This window comes from Lissotriton vulgaris, chromosome 4_1 (genome assembly GCF_964263255.1).
Source record: "Lissotriton vulgaris chromosome 4_1, aLisVul1.2, whole genome shotgun sequence".
Classification (NCBI taxonomy): domain Eukaryota; kingdom Metazoa; phylum Chordata; class Amphibia; order Caudata; family Salamandridae; genus Lissotriton; species Lissotriton vulgaris.
Genome location: NC_141691.1, coordinates 1,801,214,605 through 1,801,238,553, shown reverse-complemented (window position 1 = coordinate 1,801,238,553; position 23,949 = coordinate 1,801,214,605). Strand labels below are relative to the sequence as shown.

The 23,949-nt window shown below is 41.3% G+C and overlaps 1 protein-coding gene across 1 annotated transcript in view; it reads right to left on the bottom strand.

Annotated features, from left to right (window-relative positions):
• The window catches only part of LOC147724578 (fibrocystin-L-like), a 1,433,379-nt gene that overhangs the window by 516,994 nt on the left and 892,436 nt on the right, over positions 1-23,949 (bottom strand). The window contains exons 47-48 of the mRNA XM_086966122.1: positions 21,027-21,156; positions 12,388-12,517 (exon numbers count right to left, since the gene is read on the bottom strand). Of these exons, the coding sequence (XP_086822248.1) occupies positions 12,388-12,517; positions 21,027-21,156 (260 nt within the window). The remainder of the gene's footprint in view (positions 1-12,387; positions 12,518-21,026; positions 21,157-23,949) is intronic.

Sequence of the window (23,949 nt, the reverse complement as noted above, 5' to 3'; positions counted from 1 at the left end):
ACGACAAAATTGTGGCATTCGAAAAAAGGCAAGATGGCGCAGCCGCTGGAAGAGATGTATCAACATATATCAGCCTCCTCAGCCACCCTCAGGAAACATAGGGGATTAGGATACGTCTCCCGCACCCCCTTATACCTAGTACTTTAATTAACGAAGCACAAAATGGCGAATTCCCGTTTCGCTACCAGTTTGCGGCCCAGTTCGCGGCCCGTGAAGCGCTTCTACCGTGAAAAATCATTTTTTTTTTATTTTCCCCACGGGACCCTTTAATAACCCCAACAACATTCCTAGGGGGTCAAGAGGGGATACCTTTCCCCCTTTCATTAAATTCCCTCTTAGTTTTTCACCTTTTCTTCTCTCTCGATCCTACCGAGAGACAAGATGGCGGCCGCTCCGGACTGTCACGCAGCAAAAAAAAAAAAAAGCTCACGCACAGCCGCTGGAAAAGATGTATCAACATATATCAGCCTCCTCAGCCACCCTCAGGAAACATAGGGGATTAGGATACGTCTCCCGCACCCACTTATAACTAGTAATTTAATTAACGAAGCACAAAATGGCGAATTCCCGTTTCGCTACCAGTTCGCGGCCGCGCTTCTACCGTGAAAAATCATTTTTTTTTTATTTTCCCCACGGGACGCTTTAATAACCCCAACAACATTCCTAGGGGGTCAAGAGGGGGATACCTTGCCCCCTTTCATTAAATTCCCCTTTCGTTTTCCACCTCTTCTTCTCTCTCGATCCTACCGAGAGACAAGATGGCGTCCGCTCCGGACTGTTTAGAATGTTGACAGACACCGGAGAGCCAATCAGCTTTCTGCGCGCAAAGTTCCGATAAGCGAAAAGTAAGCGGACCGGATCGCTGCCCAGAGCGCTGTTACAGATATATATCTTGGTTTGAACGTTAATTTCTCAAAAACTACTGGAGCACATATATTGAGACCTAGCAAAGGCACATCGGGCTAACAGTCCCTACAATTTTGCCAAGTTTCGTGCAAATCCATTCAGCCGTTCGAGCTAAAAGTGAGTCCAACCGCCCTATGGAAAAATGAATGGGAAAAACGCGTTTTGGGACCCCCCTTTTTTCTCAGCCCCCCCTTGACGAAACCCCCCTAAATTTTCAGGGGCTGCTCAGAATCAAAATGTGCCATTTTCCTGAAAATTTCAGCCGATTCCGTCCACAAACGCCAAAGTTATTAGACATAGAATTTTCAAAAGTCCCATAGAGAAAAAATCCTAACTATATATACCTACTGGCGACCGCCAGTAGGTAATATATATATATATATATATATATATATATCTATATAGATATATATCTATATATCTATATATATATATATATATATAGATATATAGATATAGATATAGATAGATATATATATGTATTAAAATTAATATTTTTTATTTTAGTTACATTAATTATTTATTAATTTTACATTTATTTAATTATTTTAAGTATGTTTACATTAATTATATTTATTATTATATTAGTTTTAAATTCATTTTAAGACATTTAAAAAATTCGATATTTTGACTGTCTATATTTTTTACAATCGATATTTTGTAGTCGATATTTTTGTACTTACCTGTTTGTAGATAGGCAGTCGATATTCTGGCATTCCATATTTTTACCTCGATATTTTGTCTGGTCAAAATTTTGTCTGTCGATATTCTGTCAGTGATCCGTTGAAAACAACAGAAAACATTTGTTTCATTGGGTTTATTTTCGGAAAAAATCTTCTATATTGTTGTATTTAACCCCCCAGCTGAGCACATTTGAGCCCAGGTTGCCCACAAGGGACCATTTCTTGTTCTACTCAATGATATAACACACTACGCCACTCCACTATATAACACCTTACTCCACTGTTAGACCTGACATCCATAGGGTGGTCTTTCCACATATGTTTTGCTTTTAACTCCTGTTTTTACTGATTCATTTGGTTGGCCTTAGCCTCTGAGCACTTTATCACTGCTGTCCAATGCTAAAGTGCATATGCTTCTTTCCTAACATGGTAACATTGGTGTATACACAATTAGCGCATCCAGTTTACTTATAAGTCCCTTGTAAAGTGGTATACCATATATCCAAGCCCTGTAGATGAAATGCTTCTAGTGGGCCTTCAGCACTCATTGTGCATCCTTTATAAGTTGCCTTTCAAAACTGTCTCAGGCATGGCATTGCAGAGCATGTCTGTGCAGTTCCACTGCCACTTCAACTTGGCCTTTGAAACCCTTTGCTAAGCCTTAAACTCCCCATTTATGGCACACAAGCCACCTCTAATGTAGGCCCTAGGTAGACAATAGGTCAGGGTGCTGTGTAAGTAAAAGGGAGGACATGCACTTTTACATTTTGCTTGTCCTGGTTGTGAAAATCTCCCAAACACATTTTTCACTACTGTGAGGCTTACTCCCCTGATAGGTTGCCAATTCCTTAATACACCTTTAAACTTGAATTCCTGATTAGAAATGAGTAGGTGTGTTATGCTGTATTTCTTTGGAATAGTGATGATAAATCCTCTTTACAGGTAAAGCTGGGTTTAATTTTACTATTTTAGAGATGCCACTTTCAGAAAGTGGATTTTTTTGGTCTTACTGTTATGTATGACTGCAGCCTGTCTCCAATACACGTTTGGGATTCTCCAATAGACGTTTGGGATGGGCGACAGCTTCACTTTGTGCATTCTTGCTATATAGCAACAAACACAAGAAGGTTAGGTGTGTCTGAGTACTCATCTACATCCAGATGGCCCTTCATGGGCAGGACAGAGGGAGGAGCTGACACTTGCACCTCAAACAATAGTGTCCTGTCCCCACACCTAGGACTGATTACACCCCCACAGATAGAGTTGAGCCAGGGCTGGTAATAAGTGCTTCTGTGCATTTCAAAGCATATTTATATTTATAACATATTTATTTTACAGAAAGACACACATTCACTGGATGGTGTCATCAGTGATGTCATGAGTGATGTCACTGACCATGTCATGAGTGATGTAATATGTGACGTCATCAGCAGTGCATTGCAGGCGGGCAAGTTATAGTGAGTCCAACTAACTATAACGTGGAAATTTCAATGGTTTTATGTCAGTAAAATTTCCAGCTAACTATAACTGGTGTGAAACCTATGTTTTTTTCAGTGAATTTAATAGGTTTTTAAAATGCTAATTCCTAACTATAACTGGTGTGAAACCTATGGTTTTTTCAGTGAATTTCATAGGTTTTTAAATGCTAATTCCTAACTATATATAGGGCCTCATACCTATGTTTTTTTCAGTGAATTTCAAAGGTTTTTTAATAGCAAATTTCTATAGGTATGAAATGTAATATTTTTTATAATGAATCCTATATTGTATATTTATGTAATACTATTTTTTTAAAGTATAGTGTTCATATTTTTTTATATTTTTGCCCTGGAGCGCTCCCAGTGCGCGGCCCGGTGAGCGCACCGCTAAGCGTAGTCTTGCTGCGCGCCCCAGGGCGCGTACCGGTGAGCGTCCTGTTAGCGCTTTTGCCGTGAACGAAAAAATTATCGTGACGTATCGCGTAGCCGCATCCGCGTGATACGCACGGCGTAAGCGCACCCAGAAGCACTCGAGTGTATACGATCGGGCTACGTAACCATCCGATGCGGGGCGCGTAGCGTAGGCGCGTTGGGTCATGTGACCTAAAAATAACACTTTTTATTGGTTCAGGACAGTTTTGGTTTCCAAATGATGAAAGCCCTTGTCATGTGCCCTGAAAATAACACTTTTCATTGGTTCAGGACAGTTTTCTTTTTCCTAATGATGAAAGCCCCCACATTTTTTTCCTCATTCTCACTTTGTTCTTTGAGTGAGGAAGACCTGTTTTCATTCATTGAGAAATGGCTACAGTAGCAGCAGCAGCAGGAGCATCTGCACCACCACCACCACAAGGACCACCACAGCACCACATTGGTGGTGAAGAAGAGGAGGAGGAGGAGGAGGAGGAGGAGGAGGAGGAGGAGGAGGAGGAGGAGAGGACGTTCCTTCCTGAAGACAATCCCCCAAACAAACCGAGAGAGCACATTGTGTGGGAGTTTCTTAAATTCCCAAGAGGCCAGAAGAAAGTTAATGCAGCAAAAATGACTTGTCTGATCTGTGGCTGTGAACTTTCCAGGGGGAACCCTACAAAAAAATATTCTTTTGGTAATCACACCATGATTTGCCATATGCAACGCAAGCATCCTAACAACTATTCTGCGGCAGAGATGAGAGAACTGTCCAGAAACCTACCCCAATCTTCTTCCAGAACCTCAACAAGCAAAAAACCCACTTCATCGGGTACAGAGGCAAGGGAGATGGTCCCAAACATCCAAACCAAGTTTGGATGTTTTAAAAGTGTTTGTATCTATTGTGGGACTACAATTACATATGGCGAAAAAAGTATAAACCTAATCAACCGTGCAAGAGATAACCATATCTGCAGAAAAAAACCTTAACTTTTTTCCCGATTTTTTTTGCTCCAGTTGAGCCATTTACAATTCCCTGTTTTTTGTTTCTCCCCATAAAAATTACAAAAAAAATATAAAACTTCATAAAAGCCAAAAAAAGTAAAAAATGTTCAGAAAAACAAAACAATATATAAAACAACAAAAAGAATAAAAACAACAGTTCTTTTTAGAACTACCTCCAATTTATAAAAAAATGCTACTTTTTAAAAAAAATCTGTCATTCTTTATTCCTTATGGTACGCTCCCCGTTACACTCCCCGATGCGCGTACCGGGCGCTTCCCCCGCGCAAATCGAAAAAAAAATAATAATTTTTTTTGCCCCGCGGGGCCCTTTTATGGCCCCCACATCAAACCTAGGGGGTCAGGGGGGGATCTACTCTGCCCCCTTTTGGTAATTTCCCCCTTCGTTTTTGCCACCTCTTGTGTCTCGATCCTACCGAGACACAAGATGGCGGCCGCTCCGGACTGTTTGGAATGTTGACAGACACCCGAGAGCCAATCAGATTTACGCGCGTGAACTCGCGTAGCGCGCTGGTTCGTGCCCCGGTGCGCGTACCGGGGCGCGCTTATAGATATATATATATTTTTTTAACCTAAATTACTCAAAATCCACTGGAGCACATGTCTTGAGACATAGCAAAGGCACATCGGGCTACCAGTCCCTACAATTTTGCCAAGTTTGGTGGAAATCCATTCAGCCGTTCGGGCTAAAAGTGAGTTCGACCGCCCTATGGAAATTAACATGGGGAAAACACGTTTTGGGACCCCCCTTTAATCTCGGCCCCCGCTTGACGAATGCCCCCCAAACTTTCAGGGAAGGAGCGGAGCGCCGCGAGGCAAATTTGAGGAAAATTTTCAGGCAGATTCCTCAACCGTCGCCAAAGTTATTCCCAATAGAATGTTGCAAATTCCCTATACAAAATAATCCTAACTATAACTACCTACTGGCGACCGCCAGTAGGTAATAAATATATATATATATCCATCAAAGTCTCTCCCAGTTCAAAGAGAAAATGAGTCGCACACGTTACACGAAATGTTGACAGCATGTATTTGCGGAGCAGTCTGAGGCACCTAACGTGTTTCGTTTTTCCTGAAAACTTTCTCAAAGGTAACGCCCCAGTTGGTAAGAGTCTCAAGTGGTTTAAGGGAATTGTTTATATGTGAACGCCAGCCCTCTGGTGGACGCCCACATTGTGGCGGTTGCTAGGCTTGATGGACCCTGTAGTCCCACGAGATACTGTGCCTTTTGCGTTTTTTCTGCACAGCGTTGGTGATTATGTGGACTGTCTCCCTGGAACGTATTAACGTTTCCAATGTCGTGTAGCTCCCGTTGCTTCCCGTCATTTGTGGGCATTGCAGGGGAACCATACCCGACTCCAGTGTCAGGCGGCAGCCTGTTTCCCCATGCTATCGGTTTTCCCTAATCTTGTCTGTTGTGTTCCCAGTCGGGGAAATGTGGAGCTCTGGCTGGTGGTGCGTGATCTCTGCGACCGGACCAGGTCGCTATGTATCCATCAAAGTCTCTCCCAGTTCAAAGAGAAAATGAATTGCACACGTTACACGAAATGTTGACAGCATGTATTTGTGGAGCAGTCTGAGGCACCTAACGCGTTTCATTTTTCCTGAAAACTTTCTCAAAGGTAACGCCCCAGTTGGTAAGAGTCTCAAGTTGTTTAAGGGAATTGTTTATATGTCAACGCCAGCCCTCTGGTGGACGCCCACATTGTGGCGGTTGCTAGGCTTGATGGTCCCTGTAGTCCCACGAGATACTGTGCCTTTTGCGGTTCTTCTGCACAGCGTTGGGGATTATGTGGACTGTCTCCCTGGAACGTATTAACGTTTCCAATGTCGTGTAGCTCCCGTTGCTTCCCGTCATTTGTGGGGATTGCAAGGGAACCATACCCGACTCAAGTGTCAGGCGGCGGCCTGTGTCCCCATGTTATCGGTTTTGCAGAGTCTTGAATGTTGTGGTCCCAGTCGGGGAAATGTGGCGCTCTGGCTGGCGGTGCGTGATCTCTGCGACCGGAAAAGGTCGCTATGTATCCATCAAAGTCTCATCCAGTTCAAAGAGAAAATGAGTCGCACACGTTACACGAAATGTTGACAGCATGTATTTGTGGAGCAGTCTGAGGCACCTAACGCGTTTCGTTTTTCTTGAAAACCTTCTCAAAGGTAACACCCCAGTTGGTAAGAGTCTCAAGTGGTTTAAGGGAATTGTTTATATGTCAACGCCAGCCCTCTGGTGGACACCCACATTGTGGCGGTTGCTAGGCTTGATGGTCCCATGAGATACTGTGCCTTTTGCGGTTTTTCTGCACAGCGTTGGTGATTATGTGGACTGTCTCACAGGAACGTATTAACGTTTCCAATGTCGTGTAGCTCCCATTGCTTCCCGTCATATTCATATTACCTACTAGCGGTCGCCAGTCAGTAGTTATAGTTAGGACCTAATATACATAGGAAAACCGCAACATTCTATTGCCAATAACTTTGGTGTCGATTGATGGTTCTTCTTGAAATTTTCTAAACTTTGGCCAGCTCAGTTCCCCTCCATCCCTGAAAGTTTGGGGGTGATTGGTCAAGCGGGGGCTGAGAAAAAAAGGAGGTCCCATAAAGTGTTTTACCCATGCAATTTCCCATACGAACTTTAGCCACGGCTACAGCCCGATAGGCTGAGCAGAATTACATCAAATTAGTACTCAGTTCCGACTTGTGCCTTTTGCTTATATGGCGTCAATCTGTTCAGTAGTTCATGAGAAAATTATGGTTAAAGTCATTTATATATCTATGGGTGCGGTGGATCCGCTTATCTATCCGCGTACCGAAAGCGATGCCTGCACGTACCCTGCCGTGCACGCCCTGTATGCTGATTGGCTGTCAACAGTCAAAATCAGAAAGTGTTGGCAAGCCATCTTGTGCCTTGGTAGAACCTAGGCACAAAAAACCCAAAACAAATGCCACAAAACACGAAAAGGGGGCAGGGTAGACACACCCTGACCCCCTAGGCCTGCTCAGGGGTTCCCACAAAGACCCCTAGGGCCCCCCAATTTTTTTTAAAGAAATCGCAGGATGCACGTAGGATCCGCGCATCCTAGCGATATTAATAAAAAGAAACTCGGTCTCCGGCGGTAAATATGTTAATTTGCCATATCCTGGGGGCATTGTTGAAAAAAAAGCGCAGGGTCCCTATCCCTCCCACATTGCCCCGGGACCGCCACCCCCGTGGCTATAATTTATTATATAGGGGGCCCCGGGGACAGCCACCCACAGGGCTATTTTGAAATGGGTGGGGGGGTTCTCAGCCCCCCCAGCCCCAGGGAGTGCCACGCCCCGGGGAAAGAATTTAATGTATGCGGAGGGCGCACGGGGCTCCCCCGGATCCCTGGGGACCGCCACCCCCGGAGCTTCAAACAAATGGGTGGGGGGGTTCTCAGGCTCCCCCAGCCCCGGGGACTGCGACCCCCCGGGGCTTAAGAAAATTGGGTGGGGGTCTCTGAGGCCCCCACAGCCCCGGGGACTGCCACCCCCGGGGCTTCTAAAAAATGTAAGAGGGGGCCACGCAGCACCCTCCTGGAGCCTTGTCTAGGGCCTGGGGACCGCCACCACCAGGGCCGGCTCCTGCAGTGTCCCGGGGTACCCACCCACGGGACACTGCTGTTTGCAATGACAGGGCGGGAGCCTCCCAGCTCCCACCCTGCCATTGCAAACTGCTTTTCTTTGCTTCATTGAAGCGAGAGCAGGGAAACCTGCTCTTGGTTCAATGAAGCAAAGCAGATTGCTTTACCATATGGGGAGCAGCATGTTGTCTGCTCCCCATATGGAAAAGCAATGCTGGCTCCCGCAGGAGGCAGGGAGCCGGCGGGACCGTGGGGGGATTGGGGACCCCACAGGGTCCCCAACTGTGAGGGCCAGCCCTGGGGAATTTGGCCCCCGGTGCTACCAGTGGCCCGTGAAGGTGGCCCTCCTCGAAATTAAAAAAATAATATTAAATATATGTCCGGAATTGGCCACGGGAGGGGGGCCACGCGGTCCCCCTCCTGTAAAACATTTGCAAAAATGTGTATTTGGGGTCAGGCCCTGGGGAATGGGGTCCCCAGGGCCCAAAAAAAGTAAAAGGAAGGGGGGCCACACAGCCCCCCTTTCAATTTAAAAAGGACGCAATCGTCCCTAGGCCATGCCCCCTTCTTGCACCACTCTGCAAACACACCCCCTGGTGCGTTTGCAGCGGGGGAACAAACTCCCCTTGAATACTGGGGGTCCCTGGGGGCCAACTAGCCCACCAGGAACCTCTAGTATGCACCAGCGGCTGCGTTGCAGAGAGGTGTTCTGAGGACACGCCCCTTTTTACACCTCTCTGCAACACAGCTCTGTGGCGCTTACAGTAGGTACCTGGTGGGCTAGTTGGCTGCCAGGAGACCTCAGGATTCAAGGGGACTGAATCCCCCAACTTAATACACACCACGAGGCGCGCTTGCACAGTGGTGAAGGTAGGGGGCGGGGCCTGAGATGATATGTGTGCAAACACGCCCTGTGGCGAGTTTTAAGTTGGGGAATTAATTCATCTTCAATCCAGAGATTCCCTAGGAGTCAACTAGGCCACCAGGTACCTCCAGTAAGTGCCACTGAGCTGTTTTGCAGAGTGTTGTAAAAAGGGGCTTGGCCTCTGAATACCTCTCTGCAACACAGCTCCCTGGCTCATACTGTAGGTACCTGGTGGGCTAGTTGGTCCCCAGGGTACCGCAGCATTGAAGAGGAATTAATTCTCCAACTTAAAACGCACTACAGGGCGTGTTTGCACACGTCACCCTTCCTTCACCATTGTACAAATATTCCACTAAAATAGTCGAACTACGAATTTCGATTTACTCACCTGTTATCAGGAGAGAACTCAGTGCTGCATCCTTTAGCCCAGCACTGACCCTGAAAAGTAATTCTAAGCGTACTTACCAGTAACTTGTATTTTCTTTCATAGGAATCCATTGTGTACTTTTCAGCAGAAAAGTTTCTAAGTGTGGATTTTTGAAAAGTACAAATAATCCACTAAAATCAGCCAAACTACAAATTCCAATTTACTCACCTGTTATCAGGAGAGAAGCCAGTGCTGCATCTTTTAGCCGAGCACTGACCCTGAAAAGTAATTGTAAGCGTACTTACCAGTAACTTGTATTTCCTTCCATAGGAATCCAATGTGTGGTTTTCACCAGAAAAGTTTCTAAGTGTCTATTTTCACAAAATAAAAATATGCCTCAAAAATTGCCTGTAGGACTTAAACGCATTCTTTCGACCGTTTACAGGAGATGCACCTGTGCTGGATCCAGGATCCACCACTGAGTAAGAAAAAGTAACGTTAACACTACTTACCTGATAAGTGAATTTCCTCCCATAGGATAACATTGGTGATTCTATGTGAAAAAGTTTCTCAGTGTCAACTTTTAAAATACAATAATTTTCCTTAAAAATCACTACTGTAACCAAAACGTTTTTACTCAGCTGTTTACAGGAGATATCCCAGGACTGATATATAGGATCTATTCTTGTGGTTAGAAAAGTAATCCAAAAAGAAACTAATTGCATTTAACTAGAAATTCACTTTGAGATCAATGTTGCATTGTGTCTGAAATTGTGTTGCACATTACAACAACTGTAACTACTGTACTTAAAAGTCTATTGCCTATTTGCAAAGTATTTAAACTAAAGTAATTAATTCTGAGAATGTATATTTTGTAATGTAATGTATAATGTAATTATAATGTAATTTAAAAAATAAAATATCTAAAAATAAATAGTTTTAAAAAATATAGTAAATCAGTATCAAAAAAATAAATATAAGAATTAATACATTTAAAAATTGTCATTTACAAAACCTTTGAAATTCACTGAAAAAACCATAGGTTTCAGACATGTTATAGCTGGGAATTAGCATTTAAAAAAACCTTAGAAATTCACTGAAAAAACATAGGTTTTAGGGGTTTTATAGTTAGTTGGACATTTCACTCATACAAAACCATTGAAATTCCCCCGTTATAGTTATTTGAACATACTATAACTAGCGCGCCCGCAATCCACTGCTGATGATGTCACATATTACATCATTCATGACATGGTTAGTGACATCACTGATGACATCACTGATGACATCTCAAATGGCATCACTGATGACATCACTGTTGACATTATCCACGTGACAATCTAATACATCTCATCATACACTAGTACAACCTTTCAACACTCATTATAAAATATGGAGTACCATATTTGAAACCATTGACACACCAATACAAGTTTCTAAAAACCCACTCAGTGATTCCTACATCTACACACACATCTAAACACTTACCTATAGATTCACTCATACATGCTAACAAAGATCAATAGAACACTAATAAATATACGTATACACCTACATCAACATTACACACCAGCACACATCCTATTCACTTATCTAGTCATTCTACTCACTTATGCAAACAGTTAATCATACTTATATTTACTAAGCTACACACTTACACAAACACCACTTTATTTAATGATATAGATAGTAACTCATTCTTAGTGTGTTATAAAATCACTATTACAAGTATACAGCTATCCATACGTCACTCATACAATCACTGAGTCTTATGTATAGTTATTTATATACAACAACTGTCACATACGCTGCTTTTTATATTTCTAATTTCTTGGACATGTATCATTGAGAAATATATTTACTCATCACCACACCCATAAAGAGATTCACTCACCCAAACAACTGTTTCCACATACAGTCTTAACCTTATATACCTACTAAATCAACTATTTACACATCTTTGGACGGTCACACACCTCCCACCCAACCACACACACATTCATTCACTATCCCATACAAATACTCACTTTACTAATGAATAACTAATATAGACTTTCACATAGCTAGTAACCAACTTATGTAGTAGTTTACACAGCAAGAGATAGAGTGATACAGGTATTCACAAAGTTTAATCTCTATCCAATATATTTAATGAGACATTTCAAATATGTCACTTAGACAGTCAATCACATTGCTACTAAATCCTCCATTCAGACACTTATACATGCACTTAGTCTTCAAGGCAGATTGCTATATATATATATATTTATAATACTTATTTAAATATCGAACCAAACCACATTCACTGGATGATGTCATCAGTGATGTCATCAGTATTGTCATTTGAGATGTCTTCAGATATGTCATCAGTGATGTCATTTGAGAAGTCATCAGTGGTGTCATCAGTGATGTCACTGACCATGTCATGAATGATGTAATATGTGACATCATCAGCAGTAGATTGCGGGTGCGCGAGTTATAGTTATTACAACTAACTATAACGGGGGAATTTCAATGGTTTTGTACGAGTGAAATGTCCAACTAACTATAACACCCCTAAAACTTATGTTTTTTTCTGTGAATTTCTAAGGTTTTATAAATGCTAATTCCTAACTATAACATGTCTGAAACCTATAGTTTTTTCAGTGAATATAGATAGATAGATAGATAGATAGATAGATAGATAGATAGATAGATAGATAGATAGATAGATAGATAAATTTGAAGACAAAAAGGACATTGATAACGTCTTCACTGTCTTGTCTGAGCCATAAGCCTCTAAAGTGCCTGTATGCTGTGAAAGCTGTATAAGGCGACTTCCACTTCCCCAAGAAAGTGCTTTGTGTAACATGCATTGGTCACATATAAAAACTGAAAAAGAAGTAAACATCACATCACGGAGAAACCAATCACCTACTCATATCCATCAAACTCACTCACCTCCTCCAGAATCAACCACTGTTCCCGACATAAAAACAATAATAGAAGAAAGGTGATCTTCACACAACTCCATTTAGGATGGAAAAACCTATGATGTGCTACCTTTAAAGAAAAATACCTGCTTCCTGTGGTTGCAATAACAATTTCATCACCAACATTCCATGTTACAGCATCTTGTAAAATCAGTGTAGATGTCCCTGCTTCAGCAGTCTGAGCCAATCGAGTCCAAGTCACAGGGACCGGCAACCCTATGATAAAAAAGCCTTGTTAGTTTCTTTTAGAGTATTCAGACTTATTTTCGATTGTTTTTACTCCAGCTGAATGTTTCAGTAAGCGTCCAAGTACACCTATGTGAGACAAGTGTGAGTGAACTAGCTAGCTCAAATATAGTAAGATTCTTGACTATGAAATTGAAATGTTTGTCAGTTTTCCAAAGGCAAAGTATAGACAGAAAAATATTTCACTCTTTATGCACCAACAGCAACATTTCGACAACATTCACTGAAATGCTGTGGTTTCTACCCTTCCATTGATAACAATATTTCTGGAATAATGTAAGGTTTTTCCTGCTTTGGAGGTTGAGCAAACAATGACTATAAATATCTGGCATTTGTGTACATATTTTTTATTGCAATGCCCGATTATGCGTTGGTGCTTCAACTACTTTTTTGTTGTTAATGCTGCATACCACTTACTTTTATGGGCAGCGTGTTACAGCTTGCTTTGAGTGCCTTTGATTACATGTTTTTTATTGCAATGCCTGATTATTTGCTTCATTCTTAAATGGTTTGTGTGTTTTTTTCACAAGATTGGTAAATGCATTAGGTTCTACCTCATTCCTATTTTCGTTTTACGCCAATACTAGACTTTCTGTATATAAATTCTCCACTATGAAATATGCACTTTGCCCTATTATCACCTATCTCCGATATGAACCCCGCATAATTGGGATAGCCTTGGGGGCTTTCACATTCTAGTCCCTCACCGATTTCCATGCCTTTCTATGTGCACGCCACCCTCACATTTGTTGAATGCTCACTAACCCAGTTCCTACTTGGTGCACCACTGTAAGCTTTTTTGTCAGCCACTACATGCGTAGTCCTGTGGGCTTTTCCTCAGGAATGGCTCTAGCCCTCCTGTGTGTTTCTTGTAGGGAATACCTTCATTTACTCCCGTCACACCTAGGCAGAGGTAATTGCTCAGGGCAGGATATGCAGTACCAACATTAATAATTGCATGTGTTACCTTTGGCTGACATTGGGTAGGTGCATAATTGTTTTGTGATTGTCTTGTATAGCACTATATCAGCCCCACTTACTGATTCTATTTTCCTTGCTTTTGATAGAGCAGTAGTAGATTAAGACACGGTACAGTGTAGCAACCTTCTACATTGTGTGCTGTATCATGGCATGTAAAAAATGCTGGATATTTCTTGTCATGGTTTTCTCAACCTCCAAAGCAAGGAAAACAAGTATCACAGAAGAGGAGAGGACGTGAAAATATAGTTTGCCTTAATATATTAGGTAGGCGCAGAATTTTTGTGTTTACATATTTTGTTGGGCAGTTTGATACAGCGCAAAGACCCAGAAGGTATTGGAGTGCTTTACAAGAGCACCAGTTACATTGCACAAGGACACAATCATTTTTGGTTGGCATGGGGAGATGAGGTGATTTGCCCACACTCACACTCACAGGATGTTGGGCCGATGCCAAGACTTGAACCTGGGTCCCCCAGCTCTGAAGAGGGCAGCTATAATTGCCCTCCTTTTGATTTACCCCAATCACTGATATTTAGGATTTTGCCCTCATACTTTGGATGGAAGCAGCAATTTTTTGCCTTTTTATATAGCTCCTCATTGGGTATCTTTAAGGTTGGTGTTTGGGCTCTGGCAGCCCCCTGCATTTTCTATGGGGCCTAAAACACTTCTAAACAAGAAGCACCCTCCTACTACTCTCATAGCTGACTAAGGAAAATGGGGAGTCCTCCTGGAGATTCCAGTTACGTTACCATATGAAGAAAGACGATAGAAGGACAACGGCGACCTGTGAGCTGGTCAGTTGCAGAAATATCAGACCCTTTTTTGCAGCTGATGAGGGATGGAAAATACACTTCTCGTACTGGAGGTAAATAGTTGGCCGTTTGACGGGAACGATAGCGACTATGCCAATTATGGCCTATAGTTTAGGTAAGCGCTTTAGGAAACTTGGCCTGCAGGGCTACGCAGGTTGCAAATCTTGCACGGATAGTAAACTATGGCAAGCATGGTGCGTTGTTGGAAGAGTTTTGTCTTTGCTGTGAACCGCCATATAGCAAGTGTTTGTTTTATGTGCTGCACTAAATCATGACCTGAGCGATACACTGCTATCTGTGAAATATTATTTTCAGAATTTTACATTTAAAAAAATTATGTGGAGTCCAAGAACGGAATTCTAAACTGCTTTGGGCAGTAAGCTTATGGGGATACAGAGGAATCACTATTTCTGTTCACTTAACGTGCTGATCCCCGCATATGCAGATAGGTCTTTGCCCACATCTGTCAGTCCAGGTACTAGTGTAGGTACCCACCTCCTTTGTGACACTTGTAGCAACATGATGGATGATAGGTGGTCTCAATACATTGGTGCTTTTAGTGGACAAATAGTGGATGCTATATTAACTGGTATGTAAAGCCCACCATTACTCAAGGGTGGCCAGCACTAGGGAATTCATAGCAAACCATTAGAAACAAGATCATTTTTTGTTTTTGCAATTTTATATGGCGTAAACGTGACCCAAAGGTATAGGAGCACCAGTTACATTACACAAGGACACATTCATTTTTGTTTTTAGGCACAGGGATATTGAGTGATTTGCCCAGAATTACAGGATGTTGGGTCAATGGTGATACTCTAAATTGGATCCCCAGTCCCATGTTTGAAGGCTTTACAGAATTGAAGCTATGAAAGTGCACATTTCCTAGAGCCCTCTAACATTTCTCTTTCAAACATGAGTCAACTGTTTTAGGTTCCGCATATAGGCAGCTTTTAGGTGTCTGGTGTTGAAGACCTGTTGTGGACAATATCAATACGACTAGTGGGCTTTGTGGCAGTCCTTTGTTCACCTCTGATTGGCATTATTGTCAATATTATTTACTTACTCTCTATTAAATGGCTTTCCTTCCTCTCCTCCTGAAGCGTAGCTTCTTGGCCGTACTTTAAATTGGATGACTTGTATCCATTCTCTGCTTACATTCAGGGACCTACATTTTAGGGTCCCACACACAGTTTCAGCTGTTTGGTGTCAAAGACTTATTGTTACTAGTACATTACCATATATACATAACGTGGAATTGGGTTTAGCCCCTAAACCTTGATTGGTTGGTTCTCTTATCTGCTATATCCCTGCTTCTTGTTCCATGGCCTGTTTTCCTCCTCTTTGTTTGTGCTGCCTCTGGAGCATTTCTTCTTTACTGTTTTCTGATTGGATTACTCGTCTTTCCACTGCTCGCATTCAGGAAACTAATGTACCAGCACCTCCTTCCTTTCACAAGCATTGACAGCCAGTTTCAGCAAGGCCAGTAACATTCAAGAAATGACACATACACCTCTGGGAAGAAAGCTTACAATGGGGACAAGTAATATCAAAGTCCACACCAGAAAATCTAAAGTCTCTAGGTGCCGAGATGAAAGGTGATGTTGTAATCCAAATCAATGGTACCAGTTAACGGTCAACAAAATGACAAAAGGCTGGGTTGGTAACCCTTGAATTTGAACAAGTCTCTGGGCAGGCACTAAGCCAGCTGCGTCATCTTACTTGATTTTGCTTACCGTGATAATGGATACTTTTTATAGCGCATATTCCACCAGACTGGTGACTTCACAGCACTGTCAGTCACATGTTACTTCCATTCAACATAATTGGGCACTCTTTTCCACCTATGAAGGTTGAAAGGCTGAGTGTGTCACGCTTTATTGTGAACCCATTAACCTTCCATATCACATTGAGGCGTCTGCGGAGCTCACCTGTCTTGAAAGCATTTTTACAACCAAAACAATCTGACAACACTGTAGTATTTGCAGGTGGATGAGGCAGCCCACCTCCTTCTCAGAAGAAAGCACATTTGTGAAACTTGCAGCAGTTCTGTCACTTGTGGGACAGACGCCACTCCGTAAATATACAGATGTTATTTTATTGTTAGATTATCGCAGATGACTGTGAACTCTAGTTGTCTATGTCGGTGTCCTTTCAAAATCCTTGCTAGCTATAGGAAATCATTTTTCTTTGTCCCTCCTTTTTTCCCCACTACAACTCAAAACACACCGGTAGAAGACATTGTTGTTTACAAAACCAATAGCTCCAACTCTCACAAAAGCCGAGCCCAGTTTGCATTGCAAATGCTTGTTCCTATGAGCTTCGAATAGCAACTTGGGTGCACACTTACTGGCTAATTTATTGATTCACTTTTCATTAATCTGATTTTGTAGCCCTTTGACTAAGAATAGTGATCCCGGGCTTTGGTGATCCGATACTTGCAGTTCTTCATCCCCTTAGAAAAACCCTCATTAGATGTTTTTTTCTCTTCCAGACGTGGTACATTAACTCTCAGCATTCCCTTAATGTGGCAATATTGCATCATGCATCTTGCATTAGGTAATGTGGCCAGCTATAGGTTGCACCCACAGTATGGTATATTGGTGGCATCCTTCATCACATGATACGTTTGAGAGATTACAATGGTAATCATCGTTTTTTTCCACTATTGTTTGTTCATTGATAACTCCCCTTTCTGCATGCTTCTCACATTCGAGACGAGCCTTATTACAGACTGGTGTACCCAAGATCTGCGTTTGTCTTTTCCACTCACCATATGGAATTTCAGCATGTCCTTGTCACGAGTGAATCATGGCTGTTCATCGGAATGAGAACCTCAAGCATATTATCGGAGCTAAATCTTCCTTCCAGCTTCTTTTTCCTTCCCCCCCCCCCTTTTTTCTCTCTTCCAATAAAATATTTCTAAGTATCTGTAGTCAAAATGATGCTGAGCCATACTTGGAACAATTACCGTTTCTAGACTCCTTTGATTGGAGTGAGCCGATACCATCACCCCCACTCAGAAAATTGTTTCAGCTCTATTGATGGGCACTGCTGAAGGCCACTCCTAAGCTCCACATTCAACTTTTGCCCCTATTTGGTGTGTAAAACACTGCCTAACACAAAGCGGGTAAGCTAGTGTTATGTTTTTTTTTATTTAATTATACTGCATTTTTCCACACATTTCTTTTTCTTCTCTCTTTTGTGTTCCTCTCTACGCCCATTCTTCGATATTTGTGATTCTTAATTGATTTGATTCTGTTGCAGGTCCTCAATCTGAACCTCTGAGGGGCTGCTATATTTGCCTCCCTTGTTCTGCCCTGTACTGATCTTAAGCACCTGAACTACTGAGAGGCCTTTCTTTTCTTGAATTCATCGCACCCTTGGCTTTTGGCTCCACTCCCTAATCACATTATATTATACACAGCCTAGTGTCATTCTCCTATTCACTACACATAACCATTCCTACCAAGGGGTCAGAAAGAGGGCCTGACAACACTCCCCCTCCTTTTATTCTTCTCCTTCAGCCTCCTGGCCTACTAACCACCCTACCTTACCATCATCCCCTTCCCATAACCTCACAACCCCCAGCAGAGCAGGTTTCTATATACGCATAATCTATGCATAACAATCTCCTGAACTGGGTTGATGTTATAAATGAAGTTGGAAGGCAGATAAAAGCTTAATGGGTATTTATTAAGCACTACAGAGAATAACTGGTGTTCCCATCAGAAAGCCAGGGAGCTAACTCACAAGGAAGAATCCAGACAAAGCAAAGCAGAATATGACATCAGGAACATAGAATGTGAGTCTTAAAGTGATACAGCAGAATACAAGTAAAGAGAATACAACAGTTGACCAGCCTTCTTTACTGAAATCTGTCTCGAAAACAATGCATTACCCATACTTCACAAGGATTTTACAGCTACACAGGGTACCCCCAGCCCCCAAAAAGACTGGACACGCACTAGCACTTGTTTTTCAGCACTCCTTAATGGCCACAAGCTTGCCACTCTAGAATAAGAATCATCTTTTGTCAGCTGCTTACTAATCCAAACTATTATATGCTCATTGCTCATTATTTAAAGGTCTCCTTCAAATTCCAGAGCATTTGCAGGCGTCTTCCTTAACACTACCACTAACATAATCAAAAACACACAACAACCCTGCATCTGGGAATCCTTAAAAAATTGCTCTCAACTTGATTCAAGTGGTCTCTGGACTCACATCATTTTCTCCCGAATATGACAGATCATAGTGAAGGAACATTGCTCCATCACCTAGAGCCATCACATCTGTTTCTATACCAACCTCGCTGCAAGCGCCAGCCCTGATCCATCAGTCATCTATGTATTACTTATGGAGCCTTAAACCATGTACCTTTCTTTTGTTAAACACAGTAAATTGCATAGCAGCCTGCTCACTGCCTGTTATTTCCATTAGACTATTGAAATTGTAAGTTATAACACTTTAAAAAAGTTTCAGCAAATCACCAAGCAACAACTTATAATAAAAACAGATTATTAATCACATAGACGAAACGTAATGCATTTACCAATGCTTGTTATTACTCATAAGTCACCCCTAACTAGGCCCTACATGTCAACAGGTGAAGGTTCATGTATTCATTTTAGAGTTGTTCACTACCAGTCCATTTAAAATTTAAAAATATGTGTGCAAAATATTTAATACACTGCACCATGTCTATGGGCTGTCTAGGGCCTACCCTAGGGGTGACATATGTATTATACAGGAAGGTTTAGGACTGGGAAAAGGTTTATTTTTCCAGGTGGAAATGGTGCTTTAAAACTGCAAACAGGCTGCAATGACAGGGATCTTTTGCGGCACTGGTTGGGGAATGGTCAGGAGTGTTGCCCTACCAACAGGCTGGTAATGGGCATACATGTAGCACCTGCAGTAACCCCTTAAGATCACCTCTAAGCCTGTGGAAGACAAGAAAAGGACTGTACCTGCTGTTATGAAGCATGAAGAGACCCACAAGGACAGGACCTGCTCCCACCTGTCCCCAAGACTGAGATGTGGTTTCCAAGGGTCAGTTGACTGATGTCTTATTGTGCTACAGCAATGCAAAAGCTGCAAGAAGCCAACTTTCCTAAAGAGCCCGGCTGACCAGTCCTGCCATGGACCCTGCTGGTGAATTCTACTGGAGTGAGCCCTGACCTCCAAATGGTGTCCCTAAGGAACTGGAGTCCTTAGATAACTGTTAGTGAGCGCTCCTTCTGCCCAACCCCAAAAGCTGAGCCTTAGAAACATTTTCAAGGACTTTTGCTTGGAGAACCGACAGAAGGCTAGGACTGACCCACCAAGTCAATCCAACAAAGATACGTTAATGCTGGGCCGATAATTCAAGTTGCTCTCTCTTGGAACTTTTCTGCAGCAGCAAATTCATTTCAGTGGGACAATGCAGAGAATGTACTCAGCCAAATGGAGGCCTGTTAGGTTACAGCTTGTAGCTTTGCACTGCTGGAGGGATCTGAGCTCCAAAAAAGTAACTAGGGGCCTAATTACGAGTTTGGCGGTTCATACTCGCTGTCCATACTGCACAGTCCATGCTATGAAGGAAAAGGCTTTAGCATTCCCATTGAGGTGGCTTTTTAATAGGCACTTACTTGGGAACACCAAAGGACCACCTGCCACAGCATGAGAAAACTCGTGCAGCAGGTGGTGCGGTTTGGCAGTGTGGAAGCGGGGCAGTGGGTGCCACCCACTCCAAAATCATCAAGTCATAATCAGGCCCTAAGTATGAGGGTAAAAACTGTCATTGTGCAAAGGTGCCAAAGTATCCGGCTGGATCTTCTTTGGTCGTGAAACTGAATTTTCTCGCTTGGAGCTTTCCTGCTCATCAGAGGTCAACGGAAGACCAAGTCAACAGCTTCACCAGGCTATCCGCTCTAATGGAACCTATCTCAGCCACTGCCAGCTGCCTTGCCCCACTGATGAACTTTGACTTCTGTTTTATTTCCGTTATATTTAGACGGATAGGATATCCATCACCGTTGTGATGGAGTAACCCGTCTGTCAAAATCTAAATAGGCTAAAAATCAGAAGTTAAAATTTCCATCCAGGAAGAGCTGGGAATCTATATCCAACACAGGCTTCATCGCGGCTGGCCTTAAACCTTACCTTTTTCACTGTCTAGCAAGATCAGTTGCCCTTGGTTGGCGCATTGTGCCTTGTGTTGCTGAAATTGTATTCAAACCATAACAGTTCATATCCCTGACTCTCTTTATTGGATTTTTACAGTTTTGTTCTCATTGTGATCAATATTATCTATTTTTGTAAATTGGAGTGGAATTGTTATGTATTTTGTTGGGGGGGCATTTTAACTGTTTGGTACTTCTTAATCCTTTGCACATTTTTCAAAGTTAAGCCTGCCTGCTCTATGACATACCTACCAGGGTTTGAGCTCAGGTTTAAATTACTGAAACTTTTAATGGACTTAACAAGATTAGTCACACTATTAATTGGGGTGGACTACAACCCACCAAAACAAATTTGTTTTTTAAACTGTAATGCATTTTCTCATACTAACCATCTCTCCTTGAGCAGTATCCTATATGCTTTTAGGTCGTTATTATATATTCACTGAGTAAGTATTTTAATTCACCTGTTGTGTTTTAAACCATGCTAAAAGACAGAGAGGGCTTCAGATGTAGAAATCTTACCGTGGAGGTCAAGGATTCCTCCTCTTACTGCAAGAGTCTTTGCTCCATAAAGTGGAAGTTCTTTAGAGCGCAGATGCCCGTGAAGTGTGATTATTGCCTTATGCTGAAACGGGGCACCTTCTGTCCCAATCTACAATAAACACATGGTAAACAGAAAGCTTAATATTCAATAGTCACACAATATTCAATGTAGAAAATGTAGAAAGTGGTGTATCTATATCGGGACATTGCTGGCCAGTGACAGTTTGATCCCTATATCAGAATATGAATTAGAACAATAGAATGATAATCAATAAAGATTACAGGTAATAGAACAAAAAGGTCTGTATGAACAATGGCCCATACATCCTACAGAATGCTCATGCGTAGGCAAGGGAAAGGACTTATTTCATACAGGAAAAATAAAACATTAAAAAAAAAGAAGAAAAACCAATTATACTTTATAAATCAATGATTTTAAAATTGTTTTTGGATTCAGTTTAACTTTCCTCAAATTTATAATAGGTTTCCTCTATTGCTAATAATAATATATCTACATTGCAGATAGACTCTTCTGCTTGCCGGATCTGCTATATAAATGCCTACTTTTGTGTATGGTTCAATTATTCTGCAGTACTCAGCCAAAGAATAACTGAATTTAGGTAAAGCTTAAGTTAATTTCAGTACTGACACATCATAATACAAGAGAGAGAATTGATAGTGGGCGACCCAGTATACCCTTGAGGGTTTGGGCAAAGAGTATGATGGGGTAAAGATACCTTCAAGGGATTTTAATAAACACAGGAATTTTGAAATCACTTAAAGGATGAGATTGTGTGGGCTTAGTGATTTGGACCCACTAATGCTGGTTATGCAACAACAAAAATGACATATATTCAAAGCTGTTACTTGTGAGTAATCAGTCAGGAGAGAGAGCAAAAAGAGATTGAAAAACAGGTGTATATAAACAAAGAGTATTTAATCTTTTTTTCAAATCAAGTTAAAAAGTTGGGTACAAGATAAACAGCAAAGATGTAAAAGGGTAAAACCATTAATCCACACAGCCCTTGTTACATCAATTGCTCAAGCTTTTCTACCTAACACAAAATTAATTAAATATTCAATGGTAGATAAAGCCACAGTCGACGTTTCAGTCTCTATTCTTTCATGTAGGAGACCATCCTCAGGACATGGATTTCATATCTTAAGTACCCTAAAAATGATAACAGATTATTTTTTTTTAAATACTGTCTCAACCCAATGAAAGTATGATGTACTTGATATATATAACACCCAAAGAGCTCTCAACTCCTAAGAATAAAGGCAGATATTTAGGAATACCTTTTAGTTGAATCACAATCAAAAAATAGTGGTAAAGTAACAGATACAAGATTTTGAGTAACAGCTATTATTTACATCATGAATGACATTCAGGAGATACAGTTTGTGAATCAAAATAGATAAAAAGTAAATTCTTCATTTACGTAAAGAAAAACATTTAAAAGATACAATTTAAACATCAAGTTAAATAAATAATATCATAATTAAGGAGTGCACTTCCTAAATAATGTCAATTCTATGTCATGATCAAAATTGTCCGCAGGGTATCCATTTTAGCCCAAGAGAACCTTAGGTTAACATTCAATGTATTAGTTCTATAATGGTTAACTCATCGACACGCCAGTATAGTGTCTAATTACCATATGTCACAGTTATTTTATACAGTGATCCTTTGTCACCAAATTTGTGGTGTAAGACAACAATGTATACCCATTGGGCACCGAAGAATTATTTGTTATAGACATATATTTCCGGGACCCACAAAGTTGTCTCTGGGACCCACAAAGTTATCTTAATTGTGGGTGCACAATAAAATAGAAAAGGGCAAAATTATTTGATGTATCTCATAATTTTGCATGGCACCTAGCGTATGTGGCCACGTTGGTGAAAAAGTCATTATCAAGTTTGTGACCACGTCTAGAGAGGCGTGGTCGGGTTTCCATTTAAGTCAAAAACATATGTACCTAAAAACAAATGTGGTAACATATCAACAATTGTGTTCAGGATACCACATCAATCTGTAATAAAATTCAGAATGCCAGCATCAATCTGTAGTAGGGTGTCATAAACCTGTAATGTAATCCAATTCTTGCTCTGCTTCACTATCCAATCACAGGGTACTTCAGCGCAATACGATAATTCTCGAATCAGTATCAGCGCTAGGAAATTGACTTTATGATCCGGACGCTTGCATGATTGACACATGCGCCTACATGATTGAGGTACAAAAATATGTTAAAAATGAGGGTGGTTTTTATGCCAACACTCAAATTAACTTGTCTATCATGTGTAAACAACGTGCAAATTTGATTCCTGACCTAATTCTTTTTAGATCACTGTCCTAACCATTATAGAACTAATACATTGAATGTTAACCTAAGGTTCTCTTGTGCTAAAATGGATACCCTGCGGACAATTTTGATGATGACATAGAATTGACATTATTTAGGAAGTACACTCCTTAATTATGATATTATTTATTTAACTTGATGTTTAAATTGTATCTTTTAAATGTTTTTCATTACGTAAATGAAGAATTTACTTTTTATCTAATTTGATTCACAAACTGTATCTCTTGAATGTCATTCATGATGTAAATAATATGTGTAACTCAAAATCTTGTATCCTTTACTTTACCACTATTTTTTGATTGTGGTTAAACTAAAAGGTATTCCTAAATATCTGCCTTTATTCCTAGGAGTTGAGAGCTCTTTGGGTGTTATATATATCAAGTAGATCATACTTTCATTGGGTTGAGACAGTATTTTTAAAAAATGTTTAATCTGTTATAATTTTTAGGGTACTCAAGATATGAAATCCATGTCCTGAGGATGGTCTCCTACACGAAAGAATAGAGACCGAAACGTCGACTGTGGCTTTATCT